The following is a 19,281-nucleotide window of genomic DNA, read 5'->3' on the forward strand; positions in this document are numbered from 1 at the left end:
ATAGAGGTCATGCAGGTTTAGTGTTATGGGAGGCCTGGAGGGAGAATAAAAGTGAGTGAGGGAAAATGTTGCATGTGAGAATGGATCAGCATGAGCCTTGCTGTGATGCGGGTTTAATAGTGGAAATAGAATATGTGTGAGATGGCAGAGAGAAGCACGTTGCACTTACCCGAGTAGAGCAGAGAAGGTCCATGACCTACTGGCCATTATCTCCATATCCTGGAGGTGGCACCAACCTGCATGACAATGAAAGACCTAGCTGGTGGGGTCTGGTGGTGTGGCCTCCACTACCAATCTTCTAGAAAGAGGACACCCCTCCTCTGGACTACCCTGTTTACCAGGATCTTCTGGTTCCTGTCGAGAATCGCAGTACCATCTTTCCCTTCTCTGACATATTCTGACTATTTCTCTGATCAAGCAGGACATCTTTGGAGTGCCATCCTTGTCCAGGTGTATGGGGGCTTTTAAAGATAGCATGGAATGCTGGTATTTCAGCAGATATCCACTGAGTGGCGGGTTGTTCTGGGAATGGCACATGTTAAGGTGAGTGAAAATCTGACATGAGAGAAGCCATAGGAGCATGGTAGATAATTAATTAGATGAATTTGGTAGGACTACGCCAAAAAAACTCATTAGGCCCATTCCAAGTGCGTTCACGGCCATTTTATTCCCCATTGTACACATTCCATGTCCTTCATATTAGAAATGACAAAGAGTGTTCTCTGTCAGCGACTTCTAACTTCAGCTTGAGTGTACTGCTGAGACCCCAAGCATCATTGTAAACCATTAAATGTTAATAAAACGGAGATAGGTACAATTCATAGGGATAAAACGATGTAAGGATATGTGGAGAAAGCAGGAACATTGGATAATTAGCCATGATCATATTGAATGGTGGATCTGGCTCAAAGGGCTGACTGGCTTTCACCTGGCCTGATCTTCTACATTTTTATCACTATCTTTTTCTGAGGTGCCCATCCCTTAAACCTCACAGGTTTCGTACAGCCCCAGGCTGCAGAGATATGCCTACATCTGCCGACCTGTCTCCCTTCCAACTCCTCTCTGAGAATCCAGTTGCAGAGGGCTGAGCAGAAATCTAGGTCTCGGAGTTTGGAAATTAAATTGATTCAAAGTACAGTGCTGACCCCGGAATCCGAACGCCCTATTGTTCGAACAAATTGGAATCCGAACAATTATTTCGAGAAAATTTTGCCTTAAAATCCGAACACATTTTCAGAATCCGAACACCATGTACCGTTCAGGTCACACATTGTTTGTTCAGTTCGTCCCGGGAAGTAGTCGTGAAATCATCTCTTATGTGTCCATCACTAGTTTACCTCGTGTTTTGACCTTGATTTGTGCTTATTTTTTAATTATCACCCTTGTGCATTCACTATGGCACCCAAGAAGAGCAGTGAAGCAGTAAACCCTCTCCCTCCTTTCTCCTCTCTAGCTTCCACATGCACCGTTAGCACTCCTCACTAAGGTAAATGAAGTTATTTTCATATTAGTATATTTATTTCTTGTTTTTATTATTATTACTTGATACTTAGGTCATTTACTCATCTCATTTTACCTTAACCATGTGTATTTGCCGTTAAAAGTATCTTGGAAATGTTCTTTTTTGGGTCCAGAAACGGATTAATTCACTTTCCATTATTTCTTATGGGGAAAATAGTTTCGGAATCCAAACTTTTCACAATCGGAACAGCCTCCTGGAACGAATTAAAGTCGAATTCCAAGGCACCACTGTATAGTGTTGAAGGCAGAGTTGTAGGCAATGAGTAGGAGCCTGATGTAGGTATGCTTGTTATCCAGATGTTCCAGGGATGAAAGTGGGGCCAGGGAGATGGCCGTGGACCTGCTCAGATGGTAGGTGAATTGCAAGGGATCAAGGCAGACTGGGAGTTGACATGATCCATGACTAACCTCTCAGAGCACTTCATTATTATGGAAGTCGGAGCCACTGGGTGGTAGTCATTGAGGCACGCTGCAGGATTTGTTTTTGCTACCGGATGGTGGTGGTCTTCTTGAAGGAAGTGGGGATTTAAGATTATAGTAAGGAGACATTAAAGATGTCAGCGAATTCTCCTGTCAGTTGGTACGTACAGGATCTGAGTGCACAGTCAGGGACTCCATCTGGGCCAGTTGCTTTCTGTGGGTTCATTCTCAAGAAGGCCAATCTGATGTCTGCAGCAGTGACTGAGGGAACTGGTGCATCCAAGGCTGTCAGGGCATAACACTGCTCTGAATTCCATGTTGGGTTTTACCAATTGCTAATTTGGAAAAGTCTGGTAAGATCAGAATCTGAATATTAATAAGCAAGTCGGCCTGTTAATGAGGAGCTTAATGATCTTTAGTGCTTGTCAATTGGCAAGTTGCTGCTGCTCAGCATTGCTTTCATCACCCCACTTGTGAAAAGCATGAAAGATGGAGCAAGATAATCTGAATATCAAGATGGGCCTTACTGGACTTCTCATATCTCATCGTAGCCTATGTTGCTGAGATCATTATAAGGTTCTGCCCAGCATGTTATTTGGCTGTAAATGGCATATTTTCCTTTTTAGACATCGCTGCAGCCTTTGACGTAGTTGATCACAAATCCGTTTCAGTGCCTTTCCCAACATTGTCTGGTTCAGCTCAGGGAATTAGCCTCACTTGGTTCTATTCATACCAATCCAAATGCAGCTCACTCTGTGCTCTCTCCTCACAAGGAACTTTCCTCGACTCTCTCTCTTTGCTGATTTACCCCTTTCCTGCACTTCACCATCAGTTGCCATGTTTTTAGTTGTCTAATCTGGAATTTTTTCACTGAATATGCCACAGCTACACTTCGTCCTTTTTCAAACTCAAGGATTGGCTAATCCTTTGCTTATCCTCCTAATGGCTCCTTCAGCTTAGTGTTCAATTCTTCTTTACCCCTAGACATTTCTTAGGCATTAAACAGGCTGTAACTTATTGCTTAAAGATGGTTTCAAGATTTATGCTTACATGTAATCAAGAAGAATGAAATAGAGTGAGCAACACAAATGTTTAACATACTGTTAACTTACATATATGGTGAAAAGCACAACATTTCTGAATTTATAAGAACACTTACTAGAATGTTTTCACTGACTCTATGACCAACTTAAAACCAACAGTTCTCTGCATGGATTACTGATTGAGCATCTCGAACACAGAAAGCAGATGTATATCACAGGATAATAGGTACTGAGGACATGACAGATATCTCAGACCAAAAGGCTTTTGGACAATGAGCTGTCCATCAAGTTCAAAGGCACAGTGCAGCATCTTAAACATTGACTCACGTGTTGAGCAAATGTTTATATCATGTCGAAACCTCACACACCTACTCATGACTTGATGAAGTGTAACTAGATTAACTGCAGTTTACGGTCTCTGTATCTCGTGCAATCTAAAATGAAAGACCTTCACCAAAATCCTTCCCACAATGGTTTGTGATCTTCAGGACTTAACCATTTTAACACCACACCAAGCAGCCACTTTATTTAATAAAGGGCTCGTCATTAAAAAGTACATATATAATTCGGATAGAACAACAACTGATGTAGGTGGACCTTTGCATCCATCTCATTCCTGTCGAAAATAATTATGCTGTTTCCTACCCAGGCCAAATCACTCTGTTTATGTTACTAGTCCGATTGACAGCAGTGCGAACATTGTCCTTTTGTACTATTTAGATGTTAAAAGTGCAATCTGAATGCTTTGCATTATTATTACCATTTCATGGAATAAGAAAAGTATCCCAGATACCCAACTCCAGATGTAGGAGCATTTCTCAAATATAGAAGGAGACTCCCTGGAGGACAACAAAAATCCTCAAAGCATCACTGACAATATCAAGTGTTACTGTCAACTCTTGGGGTCCCTGAACTATGGCTGTCTAAAATGGAGAAGGGGTTATTGTCATGAACAATGACATTTACAAGATAGTTTTAACTTCAAATGTATGATTCCTTTGACTCACTAAACCAGAGAATTTGGGATAAACACCCTAGCTCAAAGAAATGCCCTTGAGATCAACTTGCTATGGGGAAAGAAACTCAAACAGAAATCCATGTAAGACTTGGGTGCCAATTTGACACTGTTTCACTCACAATGAACAATGAGCTGTCCATCAAGTTCAAAGGCACAGCGCAGCATCTTAAACATGGACTCACTTGTTGACAGCAGTTGTTTGAAATCCAGAGGCAAGAGGTCAGTGCAGTGGCAAACGGAATGAACTATTTTGTGCTACTAGCCAAATGTTAGTGACAGTTTGGTTTCTGTTCAAAAGAAAGAGATCAAAACATACAGGAGACTTGAAGATTTAAGGATGGAGAGTCGCCCAGGTGTATCTTGCTTGTGGCGATCATATTTGGAAAAACGCAAGTTAAATAGTTATGATTTGCTGAGAACATTGGAAGTTCTGACCTCGTGTAGTGGGGATCAGAGAACTCACTGGAGAACTGGGAGTGACCGGTGTACTTTTCCTGTAATACTACATACCTGTCAGGCATGTGGTATCATAAGATATATTTCAGTTGTATTAGTTAATTAATTCAAAGCTTCCTTTTTCTTTATTAGTATCAGTTACAAGTGAATTGATGTTTGAGATTTGTTGATCTTAGTTTGTTTGCTACAGTGAAATTTTGTCCACTGGTTTATTCCCATTGCTTTTTTGGCAAATGTTTAACATAAATTGGGATCATAACATCATTTAAAAAGGCACTGAGAACATTGACAGACTTCATCAGGAACACAAACTGATAAAGTCAAGGCACTGGTGTGGGTACACAAACGTCCAAGTAAGCCATTTGCACAAACCTGCAAGAACTATTTGCCTTACACGTGACAACATCTACAGATCTTACATTGGACTTATCAGCCCCCTTGGAATCCCCCGAACTGGAGTAGAAGCAAGTTATTCTTGATCCTGAGGTCTACCTCGGAAAAGGAGATACTGAAGCAGTCCATGCCCAAATGCAGATAAATCTGGACAATAACTGATCTTGGGTGAATAATATTAAGTACATTTGCATCACACAAGTGCCAGGCAATGGCCATCTCCAATAAGAGAGCATCTAACCATTATCCTTTGATACTCATGATTTGGAGATGCCGGTATCCTTTAATACTCAGTAGCATTGTCATCACTGAATCTCCCACTATCAATATCTTGGTGGTTACCACTGACCAGAAACTAAACCGGGCTGGACACATAAATGCAGTGGCTATGAGAGCAGGTCAGAGTCAAGGAATCTTGCAGTGAAGAGCTCACCTCTTGATTCCCCAAAGCTTGTCCACCATCTAAAAAGCACAAGTCTGGAATATGAAAGAATAGCCCCTGTTTGCTTGGAAGATTGCAGTGCCAGCAACACTTAAGAAACTTAACACCGTCCAGGTTAAAGTAACCCATTTTTTGACACTTCATCCATAAAGATTCACTCCCTCTTCCACTGATGATAGTGTGTACTATCTGCAAGATGCACTACAAAAATTCACCATGGCTTCTCACATAGCACTTTCCACATCCACAACCACTGTCAACTAGAAGGAAAAGGGAAGCAGATACATGGGAATACCATCATTTGCAAATTCCTCTCTAAACACTCACCATCCTGGCTTGGAAATATATCGCCAATCCTTCAGTGTTCCTAGGCCAAAATCCTGGATTTCCCTCTTTAATGGTATTGTGGGTTTATCTACAGCACATTGTCTGCAGTGGCTCAAGATAGCAGCTCATCAAGAATTTCCCAAGGGCAACCAAGACTGAGCAAGAAATGCTGGCCCAACTTGCAATGCCATTACTATTTTTTTTAAATTCACAAATATAAGACTAATGTGTGGCTACTCCCAACTGATCAAGGAGAGAAACTAAAAATCCATTGGAACATTTTGTGTTTATGAAAAGAAAACTTTTGTTTATTATTGTAAATATTGGGACAAATGGCATTTGACTGGATCCGGTGGTTATCAGAGGGAAGCCATGTTATGGAAGGTCTTGAAACAGATTGAGTTGGAGACAGTGACACTACATTATTGCTAACAAAAATTACCATCAGGTGTCTTTTTATTGCAATGCTTTGAATTGAAAGCTGAGTGGGAGTAAGCAATTTACTTTTGGATGAATAATCATCTTGTATTTAGTCCTTTGTTAGCACAGACCTGAGTATTGCTGAAAAAGACACATTTTATCAAAACATTTCATCTCTAACCCATCAGAATATTTTTCAAGAATACTAATTCAAGGGAAAAACCAGCATTTATTCTGCATGAGAGCGCTGCTTGTTGGCAAGTGGACTCCGATTTGGTAGAGGTATTGTCAAGGAGAATGAATCCGCTGTCATGATAATTGACAGTTAGCAGCCAGGCTTTGTTAAATTTTAAAACAAGCAGGTTGAATCTGATTGGTCAGGACATTGCTCTGAACTAACAGATAGCTGTCACCATGTTGTTGAGTTGAAACAAGTGTAGTGTGTTTACATGTTCTTTCAGTCTGCAAAGAGTAGGGCCCTGTGTGTTAAAGCATGTAGTTTCTAGAACACACAAGTGTGTCACACTGTGAGTCCAACTGCAATCCTAAGTGTAATTCCTCACACTTTCAGGATTATCCAGCAAATGCTGTCCAATTCAGGATTCACAAATAACATTAGTCACATGTGAGTTTTGCAAGCGCATGTTAGTTAGTTAGGAGGTTTCTTCTTTATTGCAAACAATTGAAAGGACATGCTATTTGACACGATCCACCATTTTTGTGACACACAGCCTTCATACCTCATATTACACTGGCACCGAAATTCATAGAACACATTATTTGTTTATATCTTCTAGGGTAATACGAGGTAGACTCGGCAATTTTTAGGTCCAAGAGTGACTGCTTTAGGGCCTTCCTAGAATTTGTGCGATGTGTGTGGAGAAATGGTCCAATCAAGGGTGCCATTATCCTGCAGGATTTATTTGATGTGCGCTCTTTCAGCATCAAGCTTGCATGGTGAACAAATAGCTCAGGTCCTATTTACAAGGGGAAAATCAAACAAGATTTTCTCCATGTCAACACTTTTCTTTGTCCTCACTAAATTTTCTCACGTTTCTCAAGGTGTGGGAAAATTACAATTGTAGACTTGACATGAATGATGAGATGAGCAATGCGATAAGTGCATTTAATTTTTTTTTAAAGCAATGGATCAAATAAATGATGCAATCAGAGGCAGGATAAGTTGAGATGGATTGCATCCACACATTTAAAAGAATATAGGAAAGAGATAACAAAGGCATTGTTTCTCATTAGTAATAATTTGTTAGAAAAAGATATAGTGTCACAGAGAACTAGCAGATATCTAATGTAATTCCTTAATTTAAGAAAGAATAGATCATATCAGGAGAATTATAGACTGGTCAACTTCACATTAGTCATAGAATACAATGAAGAAATCTTTGCTAAAGGGGAGAATGGAAGTATATCTGGAAACAAGAAATACAACAATAGATAATCAACATGGCTTTCAAGAGGGAAATCTTGGATGACCAACCTTATTCAGTTTTGAGGAGGAAACAGAAAGTGGACAATGCTAATGCAGGAAATGTTAGTTGTCTGGATTTTCAAAAATGCATTGGTAAGTGCCTGTAATAGACTAATGAACAGATCAACAACTGTGGAGTCAGACAAAGTGTGCCTGAATGGATTGCTAATTGATTTTAAGACAAAAAAAAATGGAGTTGGAGTAAGTGATCACTTTTAAGACTGGTAGTAGTTAGGAAGTGATGTTCCAAAATGATCTGTGCTAGGACTGTTCCTGTTCACAACCTGCATATTTACGTTATGTACACAAACTGACTGTATGATTAGAATTTTGGAATTAAAACAATTTATCCATTTGTGCATGGCACAACATTGGGGAACCAACGTTTAAGGGAACAGCAAAAAAATGAGGGGTCAGTAATAAATTTGCAGAATAGATATATAATTAGCATATTAATTTCAACACATAAATGTGAGGTAGTATATTTTGGTAGGAAGAACAGGGAGTCACTTATTCATTGGTAGATCACTTAATAGTAGCAAGGTACAAGTCCAGGGAGGGTAGAGGAATCTCAGAGTGCAACTATATCAATTACCAAAAGCTACACCACAGGTTTGCAAGGAGGCAAAAAGCAAATCAAGCACACAGCTTTCTTTCTAGAGGGTTAGAATCAAAAAGGAAGCAGGTATGCTGGACTTGCATTGAACATTGGTTAGATCAAACCTAGAGTACGCTGCTCGTTGGATGCTGCCTGAACTGCTGTGCTCTTCCAGCACCACTAATCCAGTACTAGAGTACTGAGTACAGAGTTACTTCAGTCCCAAGCCAGTTGATGAAGTATGAAGCTAGACACGATTTTTTCTTTATAATAGATTTATATATGGAATCCAACATTACGTACATCTACTTGAGAATTACTGCAACAGGGTCCCAGTCTCTATTTGCTCATCCTGACATGCTGCCAGAATGTCATTTCTAGGAGTTAACAGCTACTTGGAAAAGTTTTAGGGGAGGGGACAGTATTCTTTCTCTTTCTGCTAATGTAAACTAAGAAGGGAGCATGTGCGAGCACTGATATGTCACTGTGAAGCAGGTTTGTTTCCACTACTATCTGAATAATGTGTTAAATTAACAAAGCTTGAATGACAAGAAAGGTTAAAGCCATATACAGGGTAGGGAATGCCATACACAGGAGCAGCTCAAAAATTGTCATAGGCCTACACCAAAAAGTTCTTCATAAATCTTTGGATGGAAATGCCAATATCAAATTGCAAGAAACAGAACTATGGAGAAAAAAAATCAAAATTTTAAATACGAACAAGAGAACGATTTTGTCTTCACTATCAGAGGAGGAAATCTATGTGATTTATTTGCAATATTTCACTCACTTACTACAATGTTAGTAACTTGAAATGTTACCATCAAAACAAGACACAACAACTTCCCTTCTGACTTTTTTTAATCCACTCATGGGATGTAGGAATTGCTGCCTGGGCATCCCTAGTTCTCCTTGAGAAGGTAATGGTGAGCTGCACTTGGGACTATCTTCCCAAGTTAGTGTGGTTTGAAATTTTAACACACAGATGGCCCAAAGAGCATGAAATACAACTTCCTTCTTCCACTGGCATCTAATACTGGTATCTTCATGTAGTGGAACATTATAGTACTAACTTGGAAAGCATCAATTTTATATAAACATAATGGTTGGATTCAAGATGCTTTTGATAGATGAGGATTGGACACCATAAAGTGCAAACTGATGCATATTTGGTGGCTCAGTGGTTAGTATTTCTTCCTCATAGCACCAGAGCCCTGGGTTCAATGCCAGCCTTGGGTGACTAAGTGGAGTTGGCATATTCTCCACGTCTGTATGGGTTTCTGCCAAGTGCTCTGATTTCCTCCCACAGCCCAAAATAGTACAAGTCAGGTGGATGGGTCATGCTAAGTTGCCTACAGTGTCCAGGGATGTGTAGGCTAGGTGGATTAGCTGTGGTAAATTCAGGAGTAGAGGCTGAGTATGTTCTTCAGAGGGTTGATGCAGATTTAATGAGCTGAATAGCCTCTTTCTGCACGGTAGAGATTCTTACAATTTAGACTACATAAGCAGACATGGTTCAGCAGGACTTCACTAGCACTTTCTGAACTCAGATCCCAGCACTATGTGGTCTGAGATCGCTGATGATGTAATCGGTCTGTTAGAATGTGAAAGTTTGACTCACAACTCCAGACAACACAAATTTTAGTTCAAAAGTAGATGCTTTATTTCTGGGTAGCTGGTGAGGGATTCTGGGTGACAAGAAAGGAGTCTCATAGCCTTAGTGTGGTGGCACCCCTCGATGAATCTCTGCTCTACACATGCAAGCAGTGTATTTTATATTGTATTTGGGTATGAGTAATACAGAAGTCTACAAGTCACATGGCTGATTGCTATTACATTGTTTAAGATAGGTAATTACAATTTTACAATGCCTGGTGATTGCTGACTTCCTGTGACAAATAGCGAATGGTTTGCAGGAACTGGTTATCATATTTTTCACAATCGTATGTTAATGAATAAGGGTTTAGACAGTCAGATTTTGCTTTGGTCTTATTGTTGGTCTTCATATGCCCTTGTTAATAGGTAAGGGGAGGATGACAATGGGAACAGGAGGCAGTTAATAAGGTTATGACCAAGGCTACCAGTCTTGTCCAGGGAGAACAAACACCTTTGCCTGAAAGTAAAATCCATGTGTATGGCTCCAGGCCATTTTGTAGTTTGGAGATAGCAGCCATACCCCCACTGTGATTTCCAGTCTCACTCTGTCAGAGGACAGGCACACAATTGAAGCTGCAGTGAGTCACTTTAAGAGGGGATCTTTAACCCTCGAATTCCCAATGCCCTATCATAAGCCAGTGAAAATAAAATGGTCTTCTTTTGTGGTTCTCAAACTTTATCAAGAATATAGCCAATACTTTTATAGATGATAAACGTCATCTGTCTAAGTAAGAAAACAGCACTGACTGAGTTCCTTTGTACTGCCTTGACAACATATTAGCTTGATTTTCAGACTTTTATTCAGACTGGAGACTCACAAAGCCTCTCAATCTCTAGTGGTGTTTAGCCCTGATAAATGCCATCTGACCTAAGGGATATTGCTTTTAAAATAATAGTATTGTGAATTTAATTTAAGAAAACATATTAACATATTAAATACATGCAAATAGAACAATTAATCTGGATTTATAAATTGTGGTCTATATGGTTATTGAAGTTAATACAAAACTTAAATATATATAAATACTTACATGAGTAAATGTTCTTCAATATGTATAGCTTCTAAACTATTTGCACTGCCATTTTTGTTATTAGTATTTCTTTACAAAAGTGTGCGCAACAGTAATAAAAAGTTGCTTGAAAAGGGGATCTGTGTCTTGCTGCTATTGCATATCTGAAGATTATTATGTGGTGTTCTAAAATTCAAAATGTTTGGTCTCCCCAGGTTTCTAAAAAAGGCATGAACACACAAACTAGGTATCTGAGCAAGTGAAGCCATGAAATCAAGCAGATACAAAAATGCAAAACATGTCTTCCTTCCCAGTTTCTGATCCCAGGTCCATTTTCCCCATTGACATAAAGAGAAAAAATGCATTTGGTAACTTTCTATGCTCTCCTTCACATCTGTCTGAATTTAGACAGTAGAAGGGTCAAGGACTAAATTGGCATTTAATTTTTATAAGGAATGAGATGTAATCCTAGAAATCTGCTAACAATCTCTCCACATAAATGTAAGAAGTGTCAAGTGTAGTTTTATTGATTGGTTAAGACTATATTTACTGGAATTGGAAGAATGAAGGGGAATCTCACAGAATCCTATCAAATTCTAACAGGACTAGACAAGTGAAATGCAGGAAAAATGTTCCTGATCACCAGAGAATCCAAAACCAGGGGTCACAGGATTGAGATAGGAGAAACTCCTTCATCCAGACAGTGGTGAGCCTATGGGATTCTCTGCCACAGAAAGCAGTTGAGGCCAAAACAAAGTTTTCAAGAAGAGTTAAGGTATAGTTCTTAGGTCTAAAGGGGTCAAAGGGTATGGGACAAAGGTTGGAACCCGTTACTGAGTTAGATGATCAGCCATGGTCATATTGGATGGTGAATTAAGCTTGAAGTGTCAAATGGCCACCTCCTATTTCTAACTTTAATGTTTCAGTGTACATATGTTTCAAACTACTGGCAGTCATCCAATGTGCACCACTTCCTCTGTCAGTTCTCAGGTGGACATCATTTTGAGACAGCCGGGGTGTTTCCACTTGTTTACTGCTGAATTGTGACTTTGGCGGAAGCCCAATTTTTGACCATTCACTCAACCTATCTATATCCCCTTACAGATTCCTTCACAACTTGCCCATGCACCTATTTTTGTATCATCAGCAATTTTAGGTACACTACACTCTAGTCCCTCCTTTAAGTCACTAATATAGATAATATGTAATTAAGGCCCAAGAACTAATAGGTGTGGCACTCCACAAGTTACACCTTTCCAACCACAAAAAGACTAATTAATCCTGATTTATATCTTCTGTCTGATAACAAGTCCTCAATTCATGCTAGTACGTTACCTCAATACTGTCAACTCCTATTTTGGACGATTACTTTTCTGTGGCACTGTCTTCTGAAAATCAAATAGACTATGTCTAACAGTTCCCCCTTATTAATTCTGCTTGTTATATCGTCAAAACACTCAAAGTAATTTAAAACATAGTTTCCTGTTTATAAAACCATATTCATTCTGTTTGATTGTGTTAAGCTTTACTAAAAGTCTAGCTATTGCTTCCTTAATAATGGGCCCTAGTATTTTCCAAAGACAGATGTTAAGCTAATTGGTCTATAGTTTGCTGCTTTCTATCATGCTCCCCCCTTGAAGTAGGGTGTCACATTTATGGTCTTTCAATCCGCTTGAATTCTCCCGGAAACCAGTGATTTCTAGAATATTTACTCCAGTGCCTCTATTGTTCCTGCAGCCACTTCATTTAAAACATTTGGATGTTGACTATCAGGTTCTGGTGACTTGTCTGCATTTCATCCCAGTAGTTTGCCAAATCCTTGTCCCTTGTGAAAAAGACTGGTATAAGATTTTTCCTCCCATTAACATCTTGCTTATCTGTTATTGTCATATTTCAATAATTGCACAACATGCTCTTAAATGCCTCAATTGAACTTGCTTCCACCACACTTCAAGGCAGTACATTCCATACTTAACCAAAAGGTAAAGTCACCATAGTCCTATTGGACCATATGGTGGCTCTTTCATTAGACAGAGACAACTAATAGTGGTTTAACCTAAGGGTTACCACACCTCAGGCAAGGGGACAAGTTGAGAAGGACAGTCCTTAATGGTAATCTCAGTCACTGTGGGAATTGAACCCACATTGTTGGCATCAACCCACATTAAAACTAGTCAACTGAGTAACTGACCCCCTTAGCTGTGTGAATGTTTTTCCTCACTCACTTTTGCTTCTTTTGCAAAACATTTTAAAACTGTATCCTCTCATTCTCAATTCTTTTATGAGTTGGGATAGTTTCTTCCTACGTATTCTGAGCAGATTTCTCATGATTTTGAAAACTTTTATCAATTGGCCTCATTGCTTTTTCTCTCTAAGGAAAACAGTCCCAACTTCTCCAATCTATCCTCATAAACGAAGCTTCTCATCTCTGGAGAAATTCTTGTAAAATTCTTCTACCTTCTTTGGATTTATATCCTTCTTGTAAGTGTGCTCAGCACTGTACACAATACTCAGGTTGAGGTCTAAGCAGTGACCTACGTAACTTCAACATGACCACCCTCTTCCTGTATTCTCTGTCCTTATTAATGAAATCTAGAATACTGCACACTTCCCAGCTCTCCCTACCCATTCTGACATCTTAAACGCAGATACACATCCAGGTCTATCTGCTGCTGCCGCATACCCTTTAGAGTAGTACTCTTTGTTTTCTACCTACTTGCCACATCCTTTATATCTCGTATCTCTTGCCATTAAATTTCATCTGCCGTTGAAAGAGGAAAGATAAAATGGAGGAAAGAAGGAAAAGAAAGAGAGAGAGAGAGACTGCCACAATTCATAGAACATAGAACATTACAGCACAGTAAAGGCCCTCTGGCCCTTGATGTTGCGCTGACCTGTGGAACCAATCTGAAGCCTATCTATCCGACACTATTCCATTTTCATCCATATGTTTATCCAATGACCATTTAAATGCCTTTAAACTTGGCAAATCTGCTACTGTTGTACGCCCCATTACTCTCTGAGTAAAGAAATTACCTCTGACATCTGTCCTATATCTATCACCCCTCGTGCTAGCCAACACTATCTGAGGAAAAAGGCTCTCACTGTCCACCCTATGTTACCCTCTGATTATCTTACATGTCTCAATTAAGTCACCTCTCAACCTCCTTCTCTCTAACGAAAACAGCCTCACATTTGCCACTTCTCAGCCCAGTTCTACAGCTTATCTACGTACCTCTGTAACATCCTTGAGCACTATCCACAACTCCACTGACCTTAGTGACATCTACAAGTTTACTAACCCAACCTTTCATGTCCTCATCTGAAAATGACAAACAGCAGTAGCCCCACAACAGATCCTTGCGGTACACTCCTAGTAACTAAACTCCAGGATGAACAGTTCCCATCAACCACCACCCTCTGTCTTCTTTCAGATAACCAATTTCTGATCCAAATGGCTAAATCAACCTCAATCCCAAGCCTCTGCATTTTGTGCAATAGCCTACCATGGGGAACCTTATCAAATGCCTTACTGAAATCCATATACACCACATCGACTGTTTTACCCTCATACACCTGTTTGGTCAACATCTCAAAGAACTCAATAAGATTTGTGAGGCACAACCTACCCTTCACAAAACTGTGTTGACTATCCCAATTAATTAGCTAGTTAATGGCCATTTGTGCCACCCAACCACAAAGGATGGGGGGGACCAACAGATAAACCATAATAGATCCAAGGGAAGGCTTTTCTTATTGTACAATCTGTGACCCATGAAACGTCTGCCTCCACAGCTCTGATACTAATGCTTGTGTGATTTGTCTGATTGCTGAGGCTTCTCTGATTGGTCTCAGTCCAGACAAAAACAACCTAGCTGGTTTTCAAGCACTCACTAACATGGGGACATGTTCTTTGTCACCTTGCAGCCTCAACAGCAGCCACCTTTCATGTGATCCTGCCAAGGCTATAAACTGCCAGCCCACTAATTGGCTTGAAGCTCTGAGATGCTGTGGGGCTTCCTTGATTTCCACAAAATGTTGATTGCAAGGACAACAGAGATACAGCGACACTACATACTGCAACTTGTTGTGAATAATAACTAGCTCAGAAGATAAATGGAAGAATCCCTAAGCAAATACACTTATGCAGACAAGTTAAAATAAGAGTCTGGGACAAATGTAGTTAAGAGCTAATATGTTAGCCTTGGTAATGTTTCACCATCGCCCTTAAATAAATAAAAGAAGCTAGACCCATTGTCCTGGGAAGTATTCGATTTTACAAAACCCTGCTAACCGATCAGACCTTTACCAGTGTGTGTTCATAGATAAGCCATTTAACAATCTGCAGCTGATTCTGTAATCTGTCATTCTGTTTAGACAGGCTGTAGGAGGAGAACGTATTGGAATACTTAAAACATACAATGTGAAATCTCTTGGACTGGTCCACATAAAACGTACTTTGTGCATTTTCACAAAGCAAGATTCAAGATCCTGATCTATGGTCACCCCTGCGGGGAAGGGTGGATAGGCTGGAGGGCCTTCCCAAGTGCCTGCTCCTGGGCCTGGCCAAAATGACCATTAACACAGGTGGGTCATTGTGCTTGACTGCCTACCCTTCTTTCACACACTTAAGTTTCCATTGAGGGGAAACATGTGATATTCACTGGCATGTTGGAAGCCTTTATAAACAAATGGGCCCTGCAGGAACTGAGGTGCATCATCATTAGGGATATAGATCTTTTAATTTTGTAACTTTTTGTTCACCTTTTATAAGTTTCTGTTAATAATTTGATTATGTTTATGTGACAATGTCCCATCAGAGGCTATTTAACCTGATTTTAGGTTTGTTTAAAGGTATGGTTATAGTAAAGTGGCAGGTGACTTTTCCCTGGGCCACTTGTTATTTTACACCAACCAAAAAATTATTTTACACTGGATGAAAATGAGAAGAGGAAGCAGGTCTTCAAAAATATCTTGAACAATCATTCTGTGAAATTCAGTGGGAAGAAGATGAGGCGTGATGAAAGATTAGGAGAAAGTGAGGACTGCAGATGCTGGAGATCAGAGTCGAGAGTGTGGTGCTAGAAAAGCACAGCAGGTCAGGCAACATCCGAGGAGCAGAAGGATTGACATTTCAAGCAAGAGACCTTCATCAGGAATGAAAGATTGGCTATTAGTTCAGTATGAACACTTTTCACATTGGTGGCACCGACTGGCCTCATTGGTTATTTCACCAAAGACAAAAGTCAGCTTAGACTTGAAATGCTAACTCTCTCTCCATAGATGCTGCCAGAACTGCTGAGTTTCTTCAGCACTTTCTGCTTTTAATTTCACCTCTAATGCATCTGGGAACAGGGTCTTAATGTTAGTCTGTTGGTTTAAAAACAGTAAACATAGAATAGACAAGGTCAAAAATCAACAGGCTCACTTGAAAACACCAGCTTTAGGAATGCTGCTCCTTCATCAGGTGCTAGCGTCACTGCACCTGACAAAGGGGTTACGTCCGAAAGCTTGTGTGATTTCAAATAAACCTATTAGACTATAACCTGGTGTAATGTGACTTCTGACTTTGTCCACCCCAGTCCAACACTGGCACCTCCACATGATGTGCAAATATAGTCATAGAGTAGTACCATCCAGACTCAAGAGAAGATTGACTGACTGAACGCTTCATGTGGATGTTATGTATTATGGAAATTAGTAAATACTAATTACATTTCACATGTAATATAAAGGCATTTATCTGACATACCTGGGCTGAATCAGGACTGATGTTTTGACAGTCACTCAGAGCTGGGAGAGGTAGAATTAGTCGCCTTCCTTTCCCCTGGTTCAGCTGCAGCACAAAGACAAATCTCTATTAAAAAAAATACTGTGCTAGCAACATAGAAGTAAACAGCCAGCAGTTTATTTTGTTTCCATGGTTAACTTGGCTTACCTTTCAGGTTTTTAAATAAAGCAGATCTTGTAATTGTGCCAAATCCAAATGAAAACTTTGATTGCAAACTACAAACCACAGTGCTCTGAATTCCACCCAACACAATGTAGTTTCCAAGGCTGGGTGAAGTCATTCCTGGGATGTCAGAAGTGAACTATTGCAGATAGTGGCTCACCCATCTTGCAGATCCTTTGTTCTAAACTTTTGTTGAGTTCAGCATAACTGTTAACTGTTTCTGTAGCTTGGTTTTCCAGATAATTAGTTACCAATTAAATGACATAGTGATAATGGTTTCTGCACTGAAGGGATCACGGAATTGCCAGATGAGGAGCACGGCCAGCCAGAGATGATTAGAGGGGACTGTAAATTTAAATTGTTAACCCTTTCACTCAATTACATTCATGACTTTTCCCCATTTGCATTCTCTTCAGGAGCTGTGGGGCTAATATCAAACACACATGAGATCAAGGATTATACTTGATCAGGCTTTGCAGTGTAATTGCAAAAGCATTGTTGTATACAGTGTACTCAACTTTCCGACAGCACTGGTGGGATGAATTGTGAGATCGTGAGATCTCAATTCATGGTCAGTTTCATTGGATAATCAAAGATTCTGTACAGTGGCACCAGATCACCTCATCTTGGTAAGTCTCAGCAAAGTGAGTTCTAGTTCTGTAAAATATTATTGTAAATTCCATTTTTCACTCCACATAAACTGTCAGGTTTAGTTGTGAATTCCTAGCACTTGGTTTTTATTTCAGATTTCCACTATTCTCCCTTTATTTGAAGTTTAGTTTCTATTGGTTGCACTTCACAGACTTGTTGGGGTGCATATTCAACTTGCTTTCAGAACCTAAAGCTGTCATTGTCGATCAAAGTTAATTTCCTTTGATCCTCTGTGATGGCTGTACTTGAGTTGGCCTCAGGCTTTGGAAGAGCAAAAATTTATCAGTTGCGTCTTCCTTGATTACTTTTCAGTGATATCTCCTGGAATGTGTGCATGTGAATATATCAGGTAAGGAGAAAATAGGACCGTGCTCTGAAGATCTCCACCATTATTTGAGAATATGTGTAAAATTAAGAGTGGCTATTTTGATGAAGTTAAAGATCACACAACACCAGGTTATAGTCCAACGGGTTTGATTGGAAGCACTAGCTTTCTGAGTGATGCTCCTTCTTCAGGTTGTGATGAAAGACACCTGATGAAGGAGCGTCGCTCTGAAAGTTAGTGCTTCCAATTAAACCTGTTGGACTATAACCTGGTGTTGCGTGATTTTTAACTTTACACTCCAGTCCACCACTGGCATCTCCAAATCATGACTACTTTGATGAAAGCTGCCAGTCGCAGTTAGCATGAGCCAGTGAGGAATAAATCGATAGAAAACAAAACACCCTAAACATTGCTGTTGTGCATATTAGCAGATTAACATTCAATGTATGTGCATAATATTCCTCTGTCAGCTATTTCAACACAAAATATCAAAAGACAGGGAAACAGCTAATGATGAAAAACATTTCCAAGGAGCTATTTGTATTGTAGGTTTCTCGGCTTATTTGTTAAGTATATTCACAGAACATTATTGATGCAGGTATTTTTGTTATTGGTCAGATATGTTATCTGACACCTCTGGAGCAAGTCAGACTTGAACCCTCTGGCTCAGAGGTAGGGACATTGCCATTGCATCACAAGCCCTCCCCTTAAGTATTACTAATGTATGTCAAGGCATAAATCACCATCTTCTGTCTAAAGGTATGCCTATGAAACTTTTTATTTGCCTGTTCTGTGCTCCCCTTTTCTGAAAGAAGATGTCTGTGATGTGATCATGATTTGATGTCTTTCCCAGATCAGCAGTTATGTTTTTTGAACATAGACTGATCGGAGCCTTCACTCCTTGTGTTCACCATTTTAAATTAGCTTTTGGTTGACCATGTCTCCATATTAATTCAAATTCCTCCATGGCTTCATTCCGTCCTGTCCTGCACATATCATTCCATCCTTACACAGTGATGATTCCATGCATTTCCAAGGCAATGATTCATTCTCATTTCAAGATCTCAGAAGAGCTACACTGCCTTTCAAGACTGGGAGATGTACATTGGGCAGTTCAGATGTTTACTCTGGCTCATAGACTATTGAGTTTCCAAGGCATGTTGCCTGTTACACATGCAATGCTGTCCTACAGGTTGCTCAAATATATAAAGGAAGCTTATCAGTTTACAAAGTTAAAAATCACACAACACCAGGTTATAGTCCAACAGGTTTATTTGGAAGCACTAGCTTTCAGAGCGCTGCTCCTTCATCAGGTGGTTGTGGAGTATAAGATCGTAAGTCACAGAATTTATAGCAAACGTTTACAGTGTAATGTAACTGAAATTATACATTGAAAAAGACCTGGATTGTTTGTTAAGTCTCTCATCTTTTAGAATGCACATGTTGGTTTCAGTTCTTTCATATGTATTTGTGTGCATGTATGTGTGTGTATGTGTGTGTATATGTGTGCGTATGTGTGTGTGTGTGTGTGTATGTGTGCGTGTGTGTGTGTATGTGTGTGT

The 19,281-nt window shown here is 39.8% G+C and overlaps 1 protein-coding gene across 1 annotated transcript in view; it reads right to left on the minus strand.

Moving 5' to 3' along the window:
- Positions 1-19,281, minus strand: part of LOC140481772 (uncharacterized) — a 561,406-nt gene that overhangs the window by 124,267 nt on the left and 417,858 nt on the right. Inside the window, exon 7 of the mRNA XM_072578304.1 lies at positions 16,543-16,626. Coding sequence (XP_072434405.1) covers positions 16,543-16,626 — 84 coding nt within the window. The remainder of the gene's footprint in view (positions 1-16,542; positions 16,627-19,281) is intronic.

This window comes from Chiloscyllium punctatum, chromosome 10 (assembly GCF_047496795.1).
Source record: "Chiloscyllium punctatum isolate Juve2018m chromosome 10, sChiPun1.3, whole genome shotgun sequence".
In the NCBI taxonomy this organism is placed as follows: Eukaryota; Metazoa; Chordata; class Chondrichthyes; order Orectolobiformes; family Hemiscylliidae; genus Chiloscyllium; species Chiloscyllium punctatum.